Here is a 14,201-nt window from a genome sequence, read left to right as displayed (position 1 = left end):
ATTATTTGTGGCAGATCTTGAAAAACTAAATAAAAAAGCCAAAACAGTCAGCTCTAAAACAGACCCCAAGATTTTTAGGAATTTAATATATGATAAAGGAAGAGCCATAAACAAGCAAGGAAAGGAGAGATTATTCAACAAATGTTGACAGGAAAAATGAATATTTGGAAGAACAATGAGCATGTTCCTTACCTCATATCCATACAAGCTTGGCCCAATCTATACAATGGAAGCAAGACATTTAAAATCTGTCCACAGAAAAAGTAGGGTGAGGCTAATGAGAATGCTAAACAAGCAAACTGTTTTTCTGCAGGATTTTCGTGCTTTGTGTTCATTGTGAATTGCCAAGATGAGAATGATGGTATGCAACATTCCTCAAACTTATTTGGCCATTCCTCAAACTGATATTGTGTAGAATACACTGTGGAACAGAGTTTGGGAAAGAGCTCAATGCTGAAATAAATCTTTAAGTTAAGCCATTAAAAATTAGGTAGTGTTACAAAAATTAGGTAGTGATGGGGGATTCAGAGTATACTTATTATGAGCACTGAGTAATGTATATATGTTGAGTCACTATATTGTACACGTGACACTAATATAATACTATATGTTAATTATCCTGGAATTAACATTTAAAAATCAGGTAGTGATGAAGATAAATAGGATCTGATCATTTTGAGATACAGTAAGGAGGCAGAGTACATAAAATTTTGTAAATGCTTAAACACAGAGAATGAGAACAGGTGGAAGTTAAGGAAAAACTGAGATTTTTGTTTAGATAATTGTACTATCACTGAGACTAGGAATGCAGGATATGGAGCAACACTGGTCAGGGAGAGATGGCTTAGGTTTTCGAACATCTTACATGTCTAAAACATGTCTATGGAGACCCCTCTAGGCACCTGGAGATTTGAATGTGGAAGCAGGAGAGAGATCTGGGCCAGAGATGTACTATTTGGGATCTTTATCACATGAAAGGTGAACAACCAAGCCAGGAAAGTGGCTTAGGAAAGTGGGTAGAGTAGGGAGAGTAAGTGGTTTAAGTCAGAATCTTGAGGACTCAATCTTCTTAGGAGGGATGGTAGATGAGAAAACTGTTTAAAAAAAAAAAAAAAAAAAAAAGACCAAGGAGTGACCGGAGAGAGAGAAGGAAAACCACAGAAGTGAGCCATCCTGAGGTTAAGGGAAGAGTGAATCTTTGGAAGGAGTCAAAGGATAAAATGAAGCAGAGAGAGAAAGTTAAAATGTAGTCTGAAAAGGGACACTGGCTTGAACAAAAGGAAGTCACTGATGCTCTTAGCAGGAACAATTTTAGTCAAGTATCCTGCACAAGATAGAAAATTCAACAGAAGTCTGCTGACAGATATTTATAAAAATACAAAGTTCTCAAAATTAATTTTTCCCCTCGTATTAAGATTGTCACAGCTTGAAATCAGAACAAGTTTCAAAATCAGCGATCCAGGTACACAGCACTGAAATTTTTTATTGCTTCTATTAGGTACCCTCCTTCCCTTCCACACGTTCCCCAGGACATCTGGGCGCCATGTGCAGTTTCAACAGCCACAAGGTGCACTAGCCACGGGCCGGTAACTCACCAGGGAAGTCACAGGAAATAAAAGTTGCCACACAAATGGGGACTAAGGGATAGAATCAGAACTGCTCCAACTTTGTTGAATTTCTTCTATCAGTGGGTAATCTGAAGTTTGAAAACAGGAACATCATAAGCCATATGGATATGTCTAGTTTCTACCTCCAATGAAATAAGGACTCTCAGCCAGTACCAAAGAAGACCCCTGGTAGGATGTTAATTAACATGGTGGTTACCTTTGGATGGTGATGGCATGGATGATTTTAATTTTTTTTCTCCTCTTTAAGCAATTTAAAATGTTTCTGTTCTTAACAGATATCATGGGTATGACTGAAAACTAGGGTTTTTTTGTGTGTGTATGTCCTTAAAGGAATTCCTGAATTAAAGACATATTTTATTTTATTCTTTTATTGACTCAGCAGGGGGAAAAAATATCAAATGACATCATCTTTCTGTTCTTCCTCTGGTAGCAGTAGAAAGAAAACAAGCCAGGAAAAGCATGCTGGGTTGGCTCAGGAAGCAGAAAAAAATAACTTTAAAATAAATATTTTTTCCCGTAATTTAATATTTTAAGCATACACCTTCTTTTAAAACCCTACATGTATGTGACTTCTGAGTTCTATAAATTTGAAAATATCACTGTATCTTTTGGGAAAAGCTGGCTAATTTCATGTTATTCTCATAAAACAGTACATCAGGTTTGTCTGTTTGTTTGTTTTTAAATCCTATTTTAGCAAAGCTTTGGAATCAGCCCGCCTGGGTTCTGATCCTGGCTCTCCCACTGACTCATGGGATCTGGGGCCACTGACTTCACTTCTCTGTGCTTAGTTTCCCCATCTGTGAATTGGGCATAAAGCAGCACGTATCTCATAGGGGATTTAATGAGTTACTATATGTAAAGAGCCCAGCACACCCCAAGGGTTCAGTAATTATGCACTGCTACTATTACAGCAGATGTGAATTCTGTCAGCATAGCAGAATCAGCTCTGCAGTATTTAAAAATCAAATGGTCCAAAAATGACCCTGTTCTAACTGCATCAGAATTCTAGGGCATGGGTCCCAGGTATCCATAAAAGCTGAGGTAACCACGATGAATTGTCAGAGTTAAGAACCAGGGGTTCAGTGCTTCCCTCACCTACACTGGGGGCCTCAGCATCCCTCACTAGGTGCTCTGCAGTTGTCTCTTATGTGTTTTCCCTACCCTGATCTAATCTGTTACATCTTGTCTTCCACACAACCTCCAAATTCACTTTCTAAAAGTACAGCTCTGCCCAGATTATTCCTCTGCTTACATCAGCTCTCCCTAATGAGCAAATGAAATTCTAAGTCTTTAATACGATGTTCATGACTCCAGCTATTGTTAATGAGTGACAACTGTTCATGTTGCTTGCCTTCTTGCTCAGTAACAGTTATACCTTTCTGAAGAGAGAGCCTACTTCTACGTGAGGTAGGGGGCTCCCCCTGACAAGCTGTCTACAAGTCAGGTATAGATGGTGACTTGATCAGGGAAGTTGTAGGAGGGCCTGCTCAATGACATTTAAAGTCTGTGATCAGACTACATTTAAAGTCTGTGATAAAGACTCACTCTGTGATGCCACAGATTACAAAAGATTCGGGGTGAGCTCTGTTTTCCCCAGACACAATAGGCTGAGGAAAGAGTGTTTCATGTACCTTCTATTTGGCATCAGGGTTGGGTTTAAGTGTCAAGTGTCATGAGTCGAGACAAGATGACATAACAGGATGGGAAGGCAGGTTGTCTGAAGTCCATACCCCACTCATTACCAAAGTTCTGACTTATTGCTAGCCTAATAATTCTTTTCTAAGAGTGTTCCAGAGAGAGTACAGGGAAAGTAGAAGTGCCACAAACATAGAATTTTAATGAGTTTTTCCATCAGCTACTTGTAAGAGGGTGTTCTCTTAAGTAGCATATACTAGCTCAAGTACACCCTTTAAAATTCAGTGCACCAACAAGATAAAGGCTCCAGCCTTTTGTGAAGTACTAAAGGTTCAGAATGGCAGCATCCCGACTCATACTCCATCTTCTTGTAAAAAGATAACTAGGTTTGAAAAGTTATTACTAACCAAACACAAGGAAAATTGCTTTTAAAACATTAACAAGTTTCCATTTCTGTACAGTCCAAAATGCTACTAGAGCATGACTTCAAAATTTGACATCTCATATCCAGGAATCATAATAAATCCTCTTATAGCTTAGGTGTTAATTAAACCATATTTAAATCTGTAGCTGTGGAATTTTCCACATGAAATAATTATGTATGACCACTACTTCTTCAGCAATCAGGAAACCAATGAATAAGAGTAAGTTTCCCGAATGCTACTCAGAAATACGGCCAAAGCCAAGAATACACTTGAAATTCTTGGCCCTTGACCATGGGTTCAGACCCTCCAAGGGTAAGCAAAATTAAACTGGACTAAGATGGCCAGGAGTGATTTCTAATGGCTCTCCAAGATCAATACCACACTGAACAGAAGGAAAAAAACCTCTCCTATTATACCTGATAGTGTTCTCACAAAGTTGTAAATCTAACACAAAACATTTTAACTCTCTAGACCCCGATTTAAAAAAAAATTATATATACATGAATAGACATTTTTAAAAAGCATATGCTATGTTAAAAGTATTTTCAGATGACAGCACTCTTTCCATCATCTGTAACAACTACCACCATCTGTGTTGGATTACTGCCTAAGCCACAGAGCACTTTCATGCATATTGGTACCATCCTCACCTCTGTTTTCCTGAAAAAGAAATGCCTTTTTAACACAGACAATAATTAGTTCAAGACCACCTAGCCAGTCCATCGAAATGGTATAACTGAAATCTAGGTCTTCTCATTATACATCCCTGTACCCTCTCCCCTCTCTCATGACTTCAAATTAGCATAACAGAGATGTAGCACTGCCTGCCCCGCTCGCTCACTTTCCCTGTACTGTTTGTAGTGCTGTTCTGGGGGCTCCCTTTGTCTCTCCCTAACCACCTCCAGCCCTTCATCATTCCTTTTTCTGACCTAATATTGCTCAACTTTTCAATATAAGTATTCCTAATAAAAAGCAGAGAGTCATTACATGGATAACAGTGGAAGTAGAAATCAGAAGTTGTTCATTTAAAAACATCTTATACTTCCAGCTCTATACAGATATTCATCATCATCTAAATCAATTTGGCTCTTGAGTTAGGATACTGATTATCTGCCTCTCTTGAGTTCCTGCATTTGGTATAGTGAATAGCAAGGGACCTGTGCTTCCAAACAGGTCCATTTCCAAACATGCAACCAGATCTACTTGGCTCCCAAGTTCAAATCATGACATTTCAGGTAGCAAGGCATACCTCTATTTGAAAAGCAATTAAAATATTAATATTTTTAAAAATACAAAAAAGTGAAAGCCATTAAAACAAACAGTATTTAAGTTAAATACTGAATTTATGAGAACTACTGTAAACCTTCAGAGAAGGCGGACCTCTAGAGAAATCTACACGTTCTTAGCATCATTACATAAGTTGAAAAACTAAGAAAAAAAGGAAGAAACATGGAAACAGTCATTCTCCATTTCCCTACCAGATAGAAGCTTCACTATTTACAGGCTACTAAAAAAACCTTCGGTGCTCTTCCAGGGCAAATCTGTTGGGACATTCTTTAGTGAAATAAAATTGGTCTTTAGTAGTCTCCTAAGAAAGATGGCAATGATGACACAGTGTATCTTTGCTGATATCTGCATAAATTGGAAAATAATTCCAGTTGTGTTAAATGCCAAGAGATAGCACTTTTTCTTCCTGAATTTGGAGGACACATGATTTCTGGTTGATAGGGAAGAGCTAAGCTGATGTGGTGATGCTGACAAATATGTGTAAAACAATTCAAATGTGAAATACCAGAAATCTAATCAAAATCAGGAAACATAGGTTCTAATCTTTCCTGCCAACAACTAGCCACATTCTGAACAAGGTCACATCTCTGAGCCTCAGTCTTTAATTCTAAAATGAGGAGTTAGCTTTGATGATACCATCTTTGATGAGGTCTGCCTCAGCTCTACAACACTCTGACTCCTTGTTTATTTAAAAATTGGTTTACCTTTGTCATATATATATGGGTGCCTGGGTGGCTCAGTCAGATAAGCGTCTGCCTTCAGCTCAGGTCATGCATGATCCCAGAGTCCCAGGATGGAGCCCTGGATTGGATTCCCTGCTTAGCAGGGAGTTTGCTTCTCCCTCTGCCCCCACCCCACTAGTGTTCTCTCTTACTCTCTGTCTCTCTTACAAATAAAAAAAATCTTTAAAAAAATTGTTTTACCTTTCTCATATATATATATATATATATATATGGGGGAGGGGCAAAGGGAGAGGGAGAGAGAATCTTAAGCTAGCTCCGCGGGGAGCCTGGCACAGAGCCCAATGAAGGGCTAAATCTCATGACCCTGAGATCATGACCTGAGCTGAAATCAAGAGTTGGATGCTCAACCAACTGAGCCACCCAGGAGTCCCATCTTTGTTACATTTTTAAAATGTTCTGTGATGGTTATAAAAGCAACACACATTTGAGTGGTATTAAAAAAAATAGATACAGATAAGTAAACAGAAATTACCCATAATCCTATCACACAGAGACAATGGCTCTCACAAAAGTAATGTATGTGGTGTTTTATAACCTGTTTTTCATTTAATGTATTTAAACCTGATTTGGCATTAAATGTTCCTAGAATACTGATTTTTTTTTTTAATGGGCACAGCAAGAAGGCAGACATTTCAGAATTACTTAGGGATGCCCTATGAAACGCTCCCTTTCTGATACACCCCTAAGGGTGCAGCCCCTCCCATTCAAGAATCATCACTGTTGGCATTAACTGCTATTTCCCTTAGGAGCATTAGGGCAGGAGCAAGCCTAAGAGCACTGTGCCTCCAAAAATCACTTTTAATGACTACTGAGTTGGAATGTACCACCATCTATTAACCAATTTCCTTCACTGGATATTAAAGCTATTTTCATTATTATAAACATCATAATAAACATCTGTGTAGCTCTATCTTTGAACATATTTGTAATGAGAAATTTGATACTTCTCCTTTGTTAACTAGTAATAAAAATTAATATTTGAGGTGTGTAAGAGGGAGTGTTAACTTGCAATCTCTCATTCTGTTTCAGTGAAATCCTATTAAATACTGGAATCGGACATAAAAAGAAAAGAAGTGCCTTAAGTAGGAAGTTTGGTTACTTACCAGCATCTTTGATCCAATTATCATAAAGACGCACGGTTCTTGATGTAAGATCACTGAAGGCCATTTTCCACAGGATTTACTGGCTCTTACAATGGGTTCTTCAGTACAAGAAAAAAAGAAATGAGTTTATAATCTATAAATGCAAATAAAGCCAAGTTCTAATAAAACAATATGACAAATGCTAAATATTTAATAGGAATATTTGGCAAAACAACAAACCTGTACTAAGGGTAAATGCATTAGTGAACCACATTAAACCCTGATACAGTGGCAAACATTTAAGATTTTTCATCATTATAAGAACAATGCTTACTTTGCTGAAAAGGGCTAACATTCTATGTGCAAGATATAAAAGGAGTAAATGATTCTAAGAATGTTCATAAGTGCATCTCCTTTTTATAGCAACAATGCAGATCAGGAAAGGATTACCTTCGATGGCAATTCTAAAATAAAAACCCAGTAGAAGAAAAGTCAAGAAGATATACAAACATTCAGAGAAGCTACTCTGAACCAGGACTTATAGCTGATCCTCAGGCATAACTAGGTCTTCTGTATGCAAGTCTTTACAATTTAAGTGGAATACAGATAGAAAGAGGAAAGGAAAGAAGATCTACAGTAGCCAGGGAAAAGTTGCTTCATTTATCTGGACAGATAGGTAAGAATAGTTGGAAAAAGAAGTGTTCTGAAAAAAAAACAAACAAACTAGTGAAAGGAAACGAGCTCTATTATATATTAAAAGATAATCTAAATCTTTAATAATTAAAACAATGTGACACTGACACATGAAGAAGCAAACCAATGGAATACAGCAAAACATCCAGAAATACATCAAATACAGTTAGGAACTTAGAACTGTATTTTGTAAATTCTCAGATGTACACTCTCCCACATTTTAACATCTCTGAAATCAGCATACGTCTTACAAATGTATGGCATCCCATAAAATGAACAGTGTATTTGATTCAAAGTCATAGAGTGGGAAGATGAAATAGTTCTGGAGATGGATGGTGGTGATGGTTGCACAACAATGTAAGTGTACTTAATGTCACTGAACTTCACACTTAAAAATGGTTAAAATGGTAAATTTTACATTATATAGGTTTTATCACAAAAAAGAAATCCTTTAAGCCTGCAACAGGAAAATTCAAACTTTCTTCTAGCATTCTAAAAGTCATTTTAGAATACAAACATATATATATATTTAGAATATAAAATATTTATTTTTAAGACATATAGTATATGGTAAAGGTGGCATCTCAAACCAGTGGGCACTGAATTACCAGCAGTTCTTCAAAAAATGGTGTGATACAACTAAATAGCCACCTGGGAAAAAGAAGCTGGATCCAAGCATTACACTATAAACCAAGATAAATTCCAAGTAGATCTAAAATTTAAATAAGAAAAACAGAAAAAAAGAAAAGAAAAGAAAAACAGAACCATGAAAGTATTAGATGACAACAGAGAGAACACTTTTCTAGCCTTCGAGTGGGAAAGGACTTTCTAACTTTGACTTAAAATACAAAAGATGTAAGAGAAGACTAACAAATGTACCCACATGAAAATCAAGAGGAAAAAATTAAAAAGTAAAAAATGACATACAGGAAAAAATATGTTCAGTTCATACGACAGACAAGTGCTACTCTCCTTAATATATAAAGAGTTCTAAGAAATTGATAAGAAGACCTATAAGCCATGAAAAGCATGGGCAAATTTCATAGGAAAGGAAATATGAATGGCTCTTAAACATATGAAAAGTTGCTTACCTTTAATCATAGTAAGAAATTTACAATATTTTATTGCAGTGGATGTGCTAAAGTCCAAACATTTTTATCAGTCCAATTGGCCTAAATCCAAAAATGTGTTGAGAAGACTGTGGCAAACTCATACATTGCTGGTGGGAGTGCAAATGATCATAACCCTTAGTAATGCCAATTTGGCACTATTAGGAGAAAGTATAAATGCCTATTTTTTAACCTAGCAATGCTACTCTTAGAAACTCATCCTATAGATACACATGCACATATGCAGAATGACAGATTCAAGGTCATTCATTGCATCAGTTAGTAACAGCAAAAGACTGGAAACAAGCCAAATGTCTAATAAAAGTGGACTGGTTAATAAATGATAATACATCTAAACCATGAAATATTATGCTATTTTAAGTAAGAATGAGGAAGTTCTCCATGTGCTGATATGGAAAGGTATCCAAGATAAATCTCTATGTGAATAAAGCAAAGGAAGTTACATAATTTTTTAAATGACTTTTATATAAAAAAGGAGGGAAGGAATGAGAATATAAATTTGCATTTATTTATACTAGCACAAAACAAATTCTGAAAAGATATCCATGAGTAAGGGAATGAGGTACAAAATGGGCTGAAGGGGTAGAAGGCAGACCTCATACTGTTTGGTTTTTAACTCATGTGAATATATTATCTATCCAAAAATAAAGAATTAAAATATTTCAAAGAAAAAAAAAGAATAGGATCAGCAGCACCTTTGCTGGAACATTCCTACTTAAACATCTATACACAAATGCACATACACACAAAAGAGAGATTTTTATCTTAATTCCTCAAGGGTCCATCCCCTCCAGAGGATGTCTCCAAGTTCAGGGAAGTATCTCAGCATGGCTTTGGTATATCTTATGTCCTCAAGCTAAGCTCAGACTCAAGATTGGCTGTGGTGAAGCCAGGGTCTTACTTGAGTCAGCCTGGGCTCTTGCTTCCCTATAGATCTTTTCTACAAAGAAGGTGTGATATGGGTCCAGGAGTAGGGCCTGTAGGGTCACAAAGGCCTTGGTTTCAACCTCACCATTTAACAGCTGTATGACCCTGAGCAAACTGAAAGCTCAATTTCCTAATCTGTAAAATGGTGATTCTACAACCCACCAAGATAAGATAAAGTAACTCAGAGTTGTTTTGAGGACCATGTGAGATAATATATACTTGTGAAATTGAGAGCACAGAATTCGATAAAGAATGAACATTTAATCAAAGTCAGACATCATCACTTGCAGAGATAAATTGTGCCAATTTTATCAGAAAGTATCTGCCCAAACTCATTATCTAGTAGAGCTGAATGGCATTTTATGCAACAAATCTAGAGAAAACTCTACTACTTTTATTTTAAGAACTGGAATGTCAGATTATACATGATTCTTCCCTTGATGTTTTCCAACTATTTTGGTGTGAGTGCTTTTTTGAAATTTTTTATTTTATTTTTTAAAAGATTTATTTTAGAGAGAGAGAGAGTGAGTGAACGAGCAGGAGGGGCAGAGGAAGCAGGAGAGAGAATCTCAAGCAACCTTCACACCGAGGGCAGAACCCAATGTGGAGGTCAATCTCACCACCCTGAGATCGCGACCTGAGCTGAAACCAAGAATCGGATGCCTAACCGACTGCACCACCCAAGTGCCCTGATATAAGTGTTTAGACCATGCTAAAAGCTACTTACCCATGCACCTTAACCACAGATAAAACAGACCTCAAGCCATTATTCTTATAATTAAACTCCCAAAATAATGCTGTTTAAATTACTCCAAACCAGAGTAAAAGATTCTAATTATATATGGTATATGGTGAGGTTACATTTCAAAGTATTATTCTGTTTTCTGCGCAATTCCCTCCTCTTCTTTTTCCCCACACTCATTCCACACAGGACATTTTCCTCTCCCTAAACTCCCAAAAGCACAAAAAAAATTCAAGAAACCACAGTCTAACGCAGGTCAGAAATATTAACGGGCAGTAAAAAGAGCTGGTTTCTCTAAACCCAAACACTACACAAGTCTGAAATGAAGGGAGAAGAAAAAGGCAGTCAGAGGAGCAGCTCATGCTGGATGGGAAGCAGGAGCAGATGTTCTCCAGGGAGGTGAGAGATGGAACACTGGCGAGGTAGGAAAGGGATCCATTAGCCCAAGTTCCTGGAGTGTGGACTCTCTCATTGATCCTTTACTTTTATATAACCTGACATCCAACAGTCCTTAACACTTTGTGGGCCCACCAGAAGAGAAGGAGTGTGCATAGTGTGCATCACTGTGTGGGGATGGGGCATGAAAAGAAAATCTGATCCTTTAACCTTGTTGGAAATGACAGCACACAGCTGAGAATTTTCTAGGTTGGACAGTACTCGACTGGATGCCAATATGACATTGTAGGGGTTGGTCTAGGAAACTGTTAACAACCGAATTTGGGGCAGCCTGGGTTGTCCTGCAAAAGATAGCACTTAGACTAGAATCAGGCATCTCGTTGACCCCTAACTACAATATGATTTAACATGGACACTTGACTGCTAGACAGTGGTACACAGAGATGAGAAGAAACTTACTCCATGTGGTGAAGGTATAGAGATATCTTCTAGCTAACAGCAGAACTGGGGCACTGATGACCAATTTAAAATGCTTAATAACATAAAATTTCAGGGCTAGTGATGCCACAAAAATCAGGGTTCTCCTGTAGGTGAAGCAGACTTAAAACTCAAAAACGGTAGACAAATGACCACACTTGCATCAAGGGAAGAGACAAGGGAGGCACTGGAGGGGTCCACCTCCAAGGGCCTCAAAACTATGTAGCAGTCAACAGGAGCTTGTTGATGGAGGACTGGTACTGGAATTCTACTACCTACAACTGACCCATGAATTCGTCTTGTTTTTGACAGCATCACATGGTGACTGGGTCACTTGGTAAAGAAAAGGCTGAAACTGTCCAGACTAACTTCGTAGGCCTACATTAAAGATGTCAAGTTAAATATGAGAAATGTGCCTGTGGCCAACAGAAGGCCCTTTCCATGGGCAGCTTCCCTGGAGACTACTCAAAGCCACAAGTGGCTTATGTCAGTGCAGCATGGATAGAACACCAGAACACAGAGGGTATGCTTGGGGTATCTGATCACTTCATCCATTTGGCTCAAAGTTATCTTAACAGTAATCGCAAGGCAGAACTCATCTGAAAGAACTTGGTGGAATGCACCCAGACAAGGATGGGACCTTAGAATTGCCTGTGATAGGAAGTACCTAGCAGGAGTCTAGAAATCTAAAACTGTGGCCCACCATTTCCAGGTTAATGCTTATGTGTAGAGATTTATCCAAATCCTGTAAAATATGTACGGGACACCTTCTCTGGTGGAAAGGAGTGGTAGAGTCAGCATATGGCTTTCCTAGGGCATGTCTATGATCCAGGAACAAGGCCATATGGTTTTCCCTTTCTCTTGGCTGTTTGGAAGGTTTTGGGCTCCCCACTGATCTTTTCTTTGGAAATCAGACATCAGGGACAAAACCCGCAAGAACACATCTGGCTAGCCGCAGATACTGCTGGGGGACACACAAAAGGAGCTATAGGAAGGTAGGTCTATGGTGGAGGTCTATGGTGGAAATGACGACAGCAGGGTAAGAACAAAACAGCTGGCCTTCCTGTGGAAAGCCATACCTGGCCCCATAATGAGGTGGCAGTTTGAAACTTTACCCTTGTACAAAGCAAGGAAGGAGAGAGGGACAGAGCAAATCAGGCTATTCCATAGAAATCATAATTGCTCATTGGAGAACTGATAAGGGAAACGTGTCTTCAAATGCAGATGGTATCTCAAAGGAGGACAGCAGAGCCAGCTTGAGAAGCAAAAGGAAAAGGCACTCAATCCTGACTCATTAGAAGAGGACAGGGGAGTTTCAGCAGTAAGTCCAGAACGGGGCAGGGGGACCTCAGGCTATCGGGTGGTAAAAGGGGTAAAAGGTCTTCAAGTGAAAAGTGCCAGACTCTGAGTAATGACGCTGGAAAACCAGAGTTCACATGGAGTCTTGAGAAGAAAACACACTGAGATAAGAAGTAAAAATCTCAGGAAGAATTCAAAGACTGCTGGGGAAACCTCCACCTAGATATTAATCTGCAGGTTTCCTGTGTATTCCCCGCCCCGCCTGTTTCCTCCCTGGATCCAGTTTCCCTTTCCACCCCCATCCTCTGTATGTAAGCAGAAAGCTAGCCTCAAAGAGCTCATGAGTCTGTGGACAGAAAGTTTGGGTGCCTGAGTTTGTTCCATCCCAATGGTTTAGTTAGACTGAGGTTCGGGGAAAGGGATCAGAAACTTTTAAGCACATTAACATGTGAGGAATGACTATAAATTTGTTTAAACCTGGATTTCTCAACCTTGGTTGTACTGACATTTGGAGACAGACAATTCTTAGTTTGGGAAGCTGTCCTAAGCAATGTAGTATGTTCAGCACCGACCCTGGCCTCTACCCACTAGATGCCAGGAACTCCCCAGTTGAGACAACCAAAAAATTTCGAGAAATTGCCAAATTGCCAATCCCTAGTTTAAACTAAACTACCAACATTTATTCATCCAGATAGGAGTAGTTAGTTCAGAGTCATCACTTTAGCAATTATACATTTATTTCGGGGATGCTGTCATCGAGCTTTTCTTCACAAAATGATTTCAGAGTTTTTCAGAATGTCATTTAAGTGGCTCTAAGGGAAAAAAAATCTTTGCCTACTACTTCTAAGATCAGGTGATAACCAATCATAAGTTAAGAATGATTCTGGGGGGAGCGCCTGGGTGGCTCAGTCATTAAGCATCTGCCTTCGGCTCAGGTCATGATCCCAGGATCCTGGGATTGAGCCCCACATTGGGCTCCCTGCTCAGCGGGGAGTCTGCTTCTCCTTCTCCCTCTGCACCTCCGTCTGCTTGTGCTCTCTGGCTGTATTTCTCTGTCAAGTAAACAAACAAAAACTTAAAAAAAAAAAAAGTGATTCTGGGGGTGTCTGGATGGTTCAGTCAGTTAAGTGTCTGACTTTGGCTCAGGATCTCGGGGTCTGAGCCCCAAGTTGGGCTCCCTGCTCAGCAGGGAGTCTGCTTCACCCTCTCCCTCTCCCCCCTCTCTGCCCCTCCGCCCACCCCCCTCAAATAAATAAATACAATCTTAAAAAAAAAAAAAAGAATGATTCTGAAGGTAAATGGATGAAGCTGAGCTCCACCTTGTTAAGTGGGGTGGGAAGCAGGGACAACAGAGTCGCTTTACTCATAATTTACTATTAACATTTTCAACATGCTTTGTAACATTAAGACAATTAAAAAAAATCCAGAAATGTTTAGAGTCATATCATTTCACATTAGTGAAATAAATGTATAGTAGCCTGAGGTAACTGAGGAAACATTCATTTATATGTATATTCCAGCATATTAGTTTAAATCTTTTTCTCTATCATCTACTGTGAACTCCAATTAAAAGAAAGTGAATTTAGAACCTGAAATAGACTCAGTGAAAAATGATTTCAAATGAGATTTTCAACGTTGCTGATTACCATACAAGTATGTGTGAATGTACTACAATACATACATACCTACACACACACACACACACACACACACACACACACACACACACACACACAC

At 38.7% G+C, this 14,201-nt stretch overlaps 1 protein-coding gene across 1 annotated transcript in view; it reads right to left on the bottom strand.

The window, feature by feature from the left end:
- Positions 1-14,201, bottom strand: part of ELOVL7 (ELOVL fatty acid elongase 7) — a 78,030-nt gene that overhangs the window by 19,896 nt on the left and 43,933 nt on the right. The window contains exon 2 of the mRNA XM_025892447.2: positions 6,822-6,919. Coding sequence (XP_025748232.1) covers positions 6,822-6,885 — 64 coding nt within the window. The 5' untranslated portion in view covers positions 6,886-6,919. The remainder of the gene's footprint in view (positions 1-6,821; positions 6,920-14,201) is intronic.

This window comes from Callorhinus ursinus, unplaced genomic scaffold, assembly GCF_003265705.2.
Source record: "Callorhinus ursinus isolate GAN/ISIS: 27379988/994484 unplaced genomic scaffold, GSC_fseal_2.0 scaffold23, whole genome shotgun sequence".
Taxonomy (NCBI): domain Eukaryota; kingdom Metazoa; phylum Chordata; class Mammalia; order Carnivora; family Otariidae; genus Callorhinus; species Callorhinus ursinus.
This window is presented reverse-complemented; position numbering and strand designations above follow the sequence as displayed.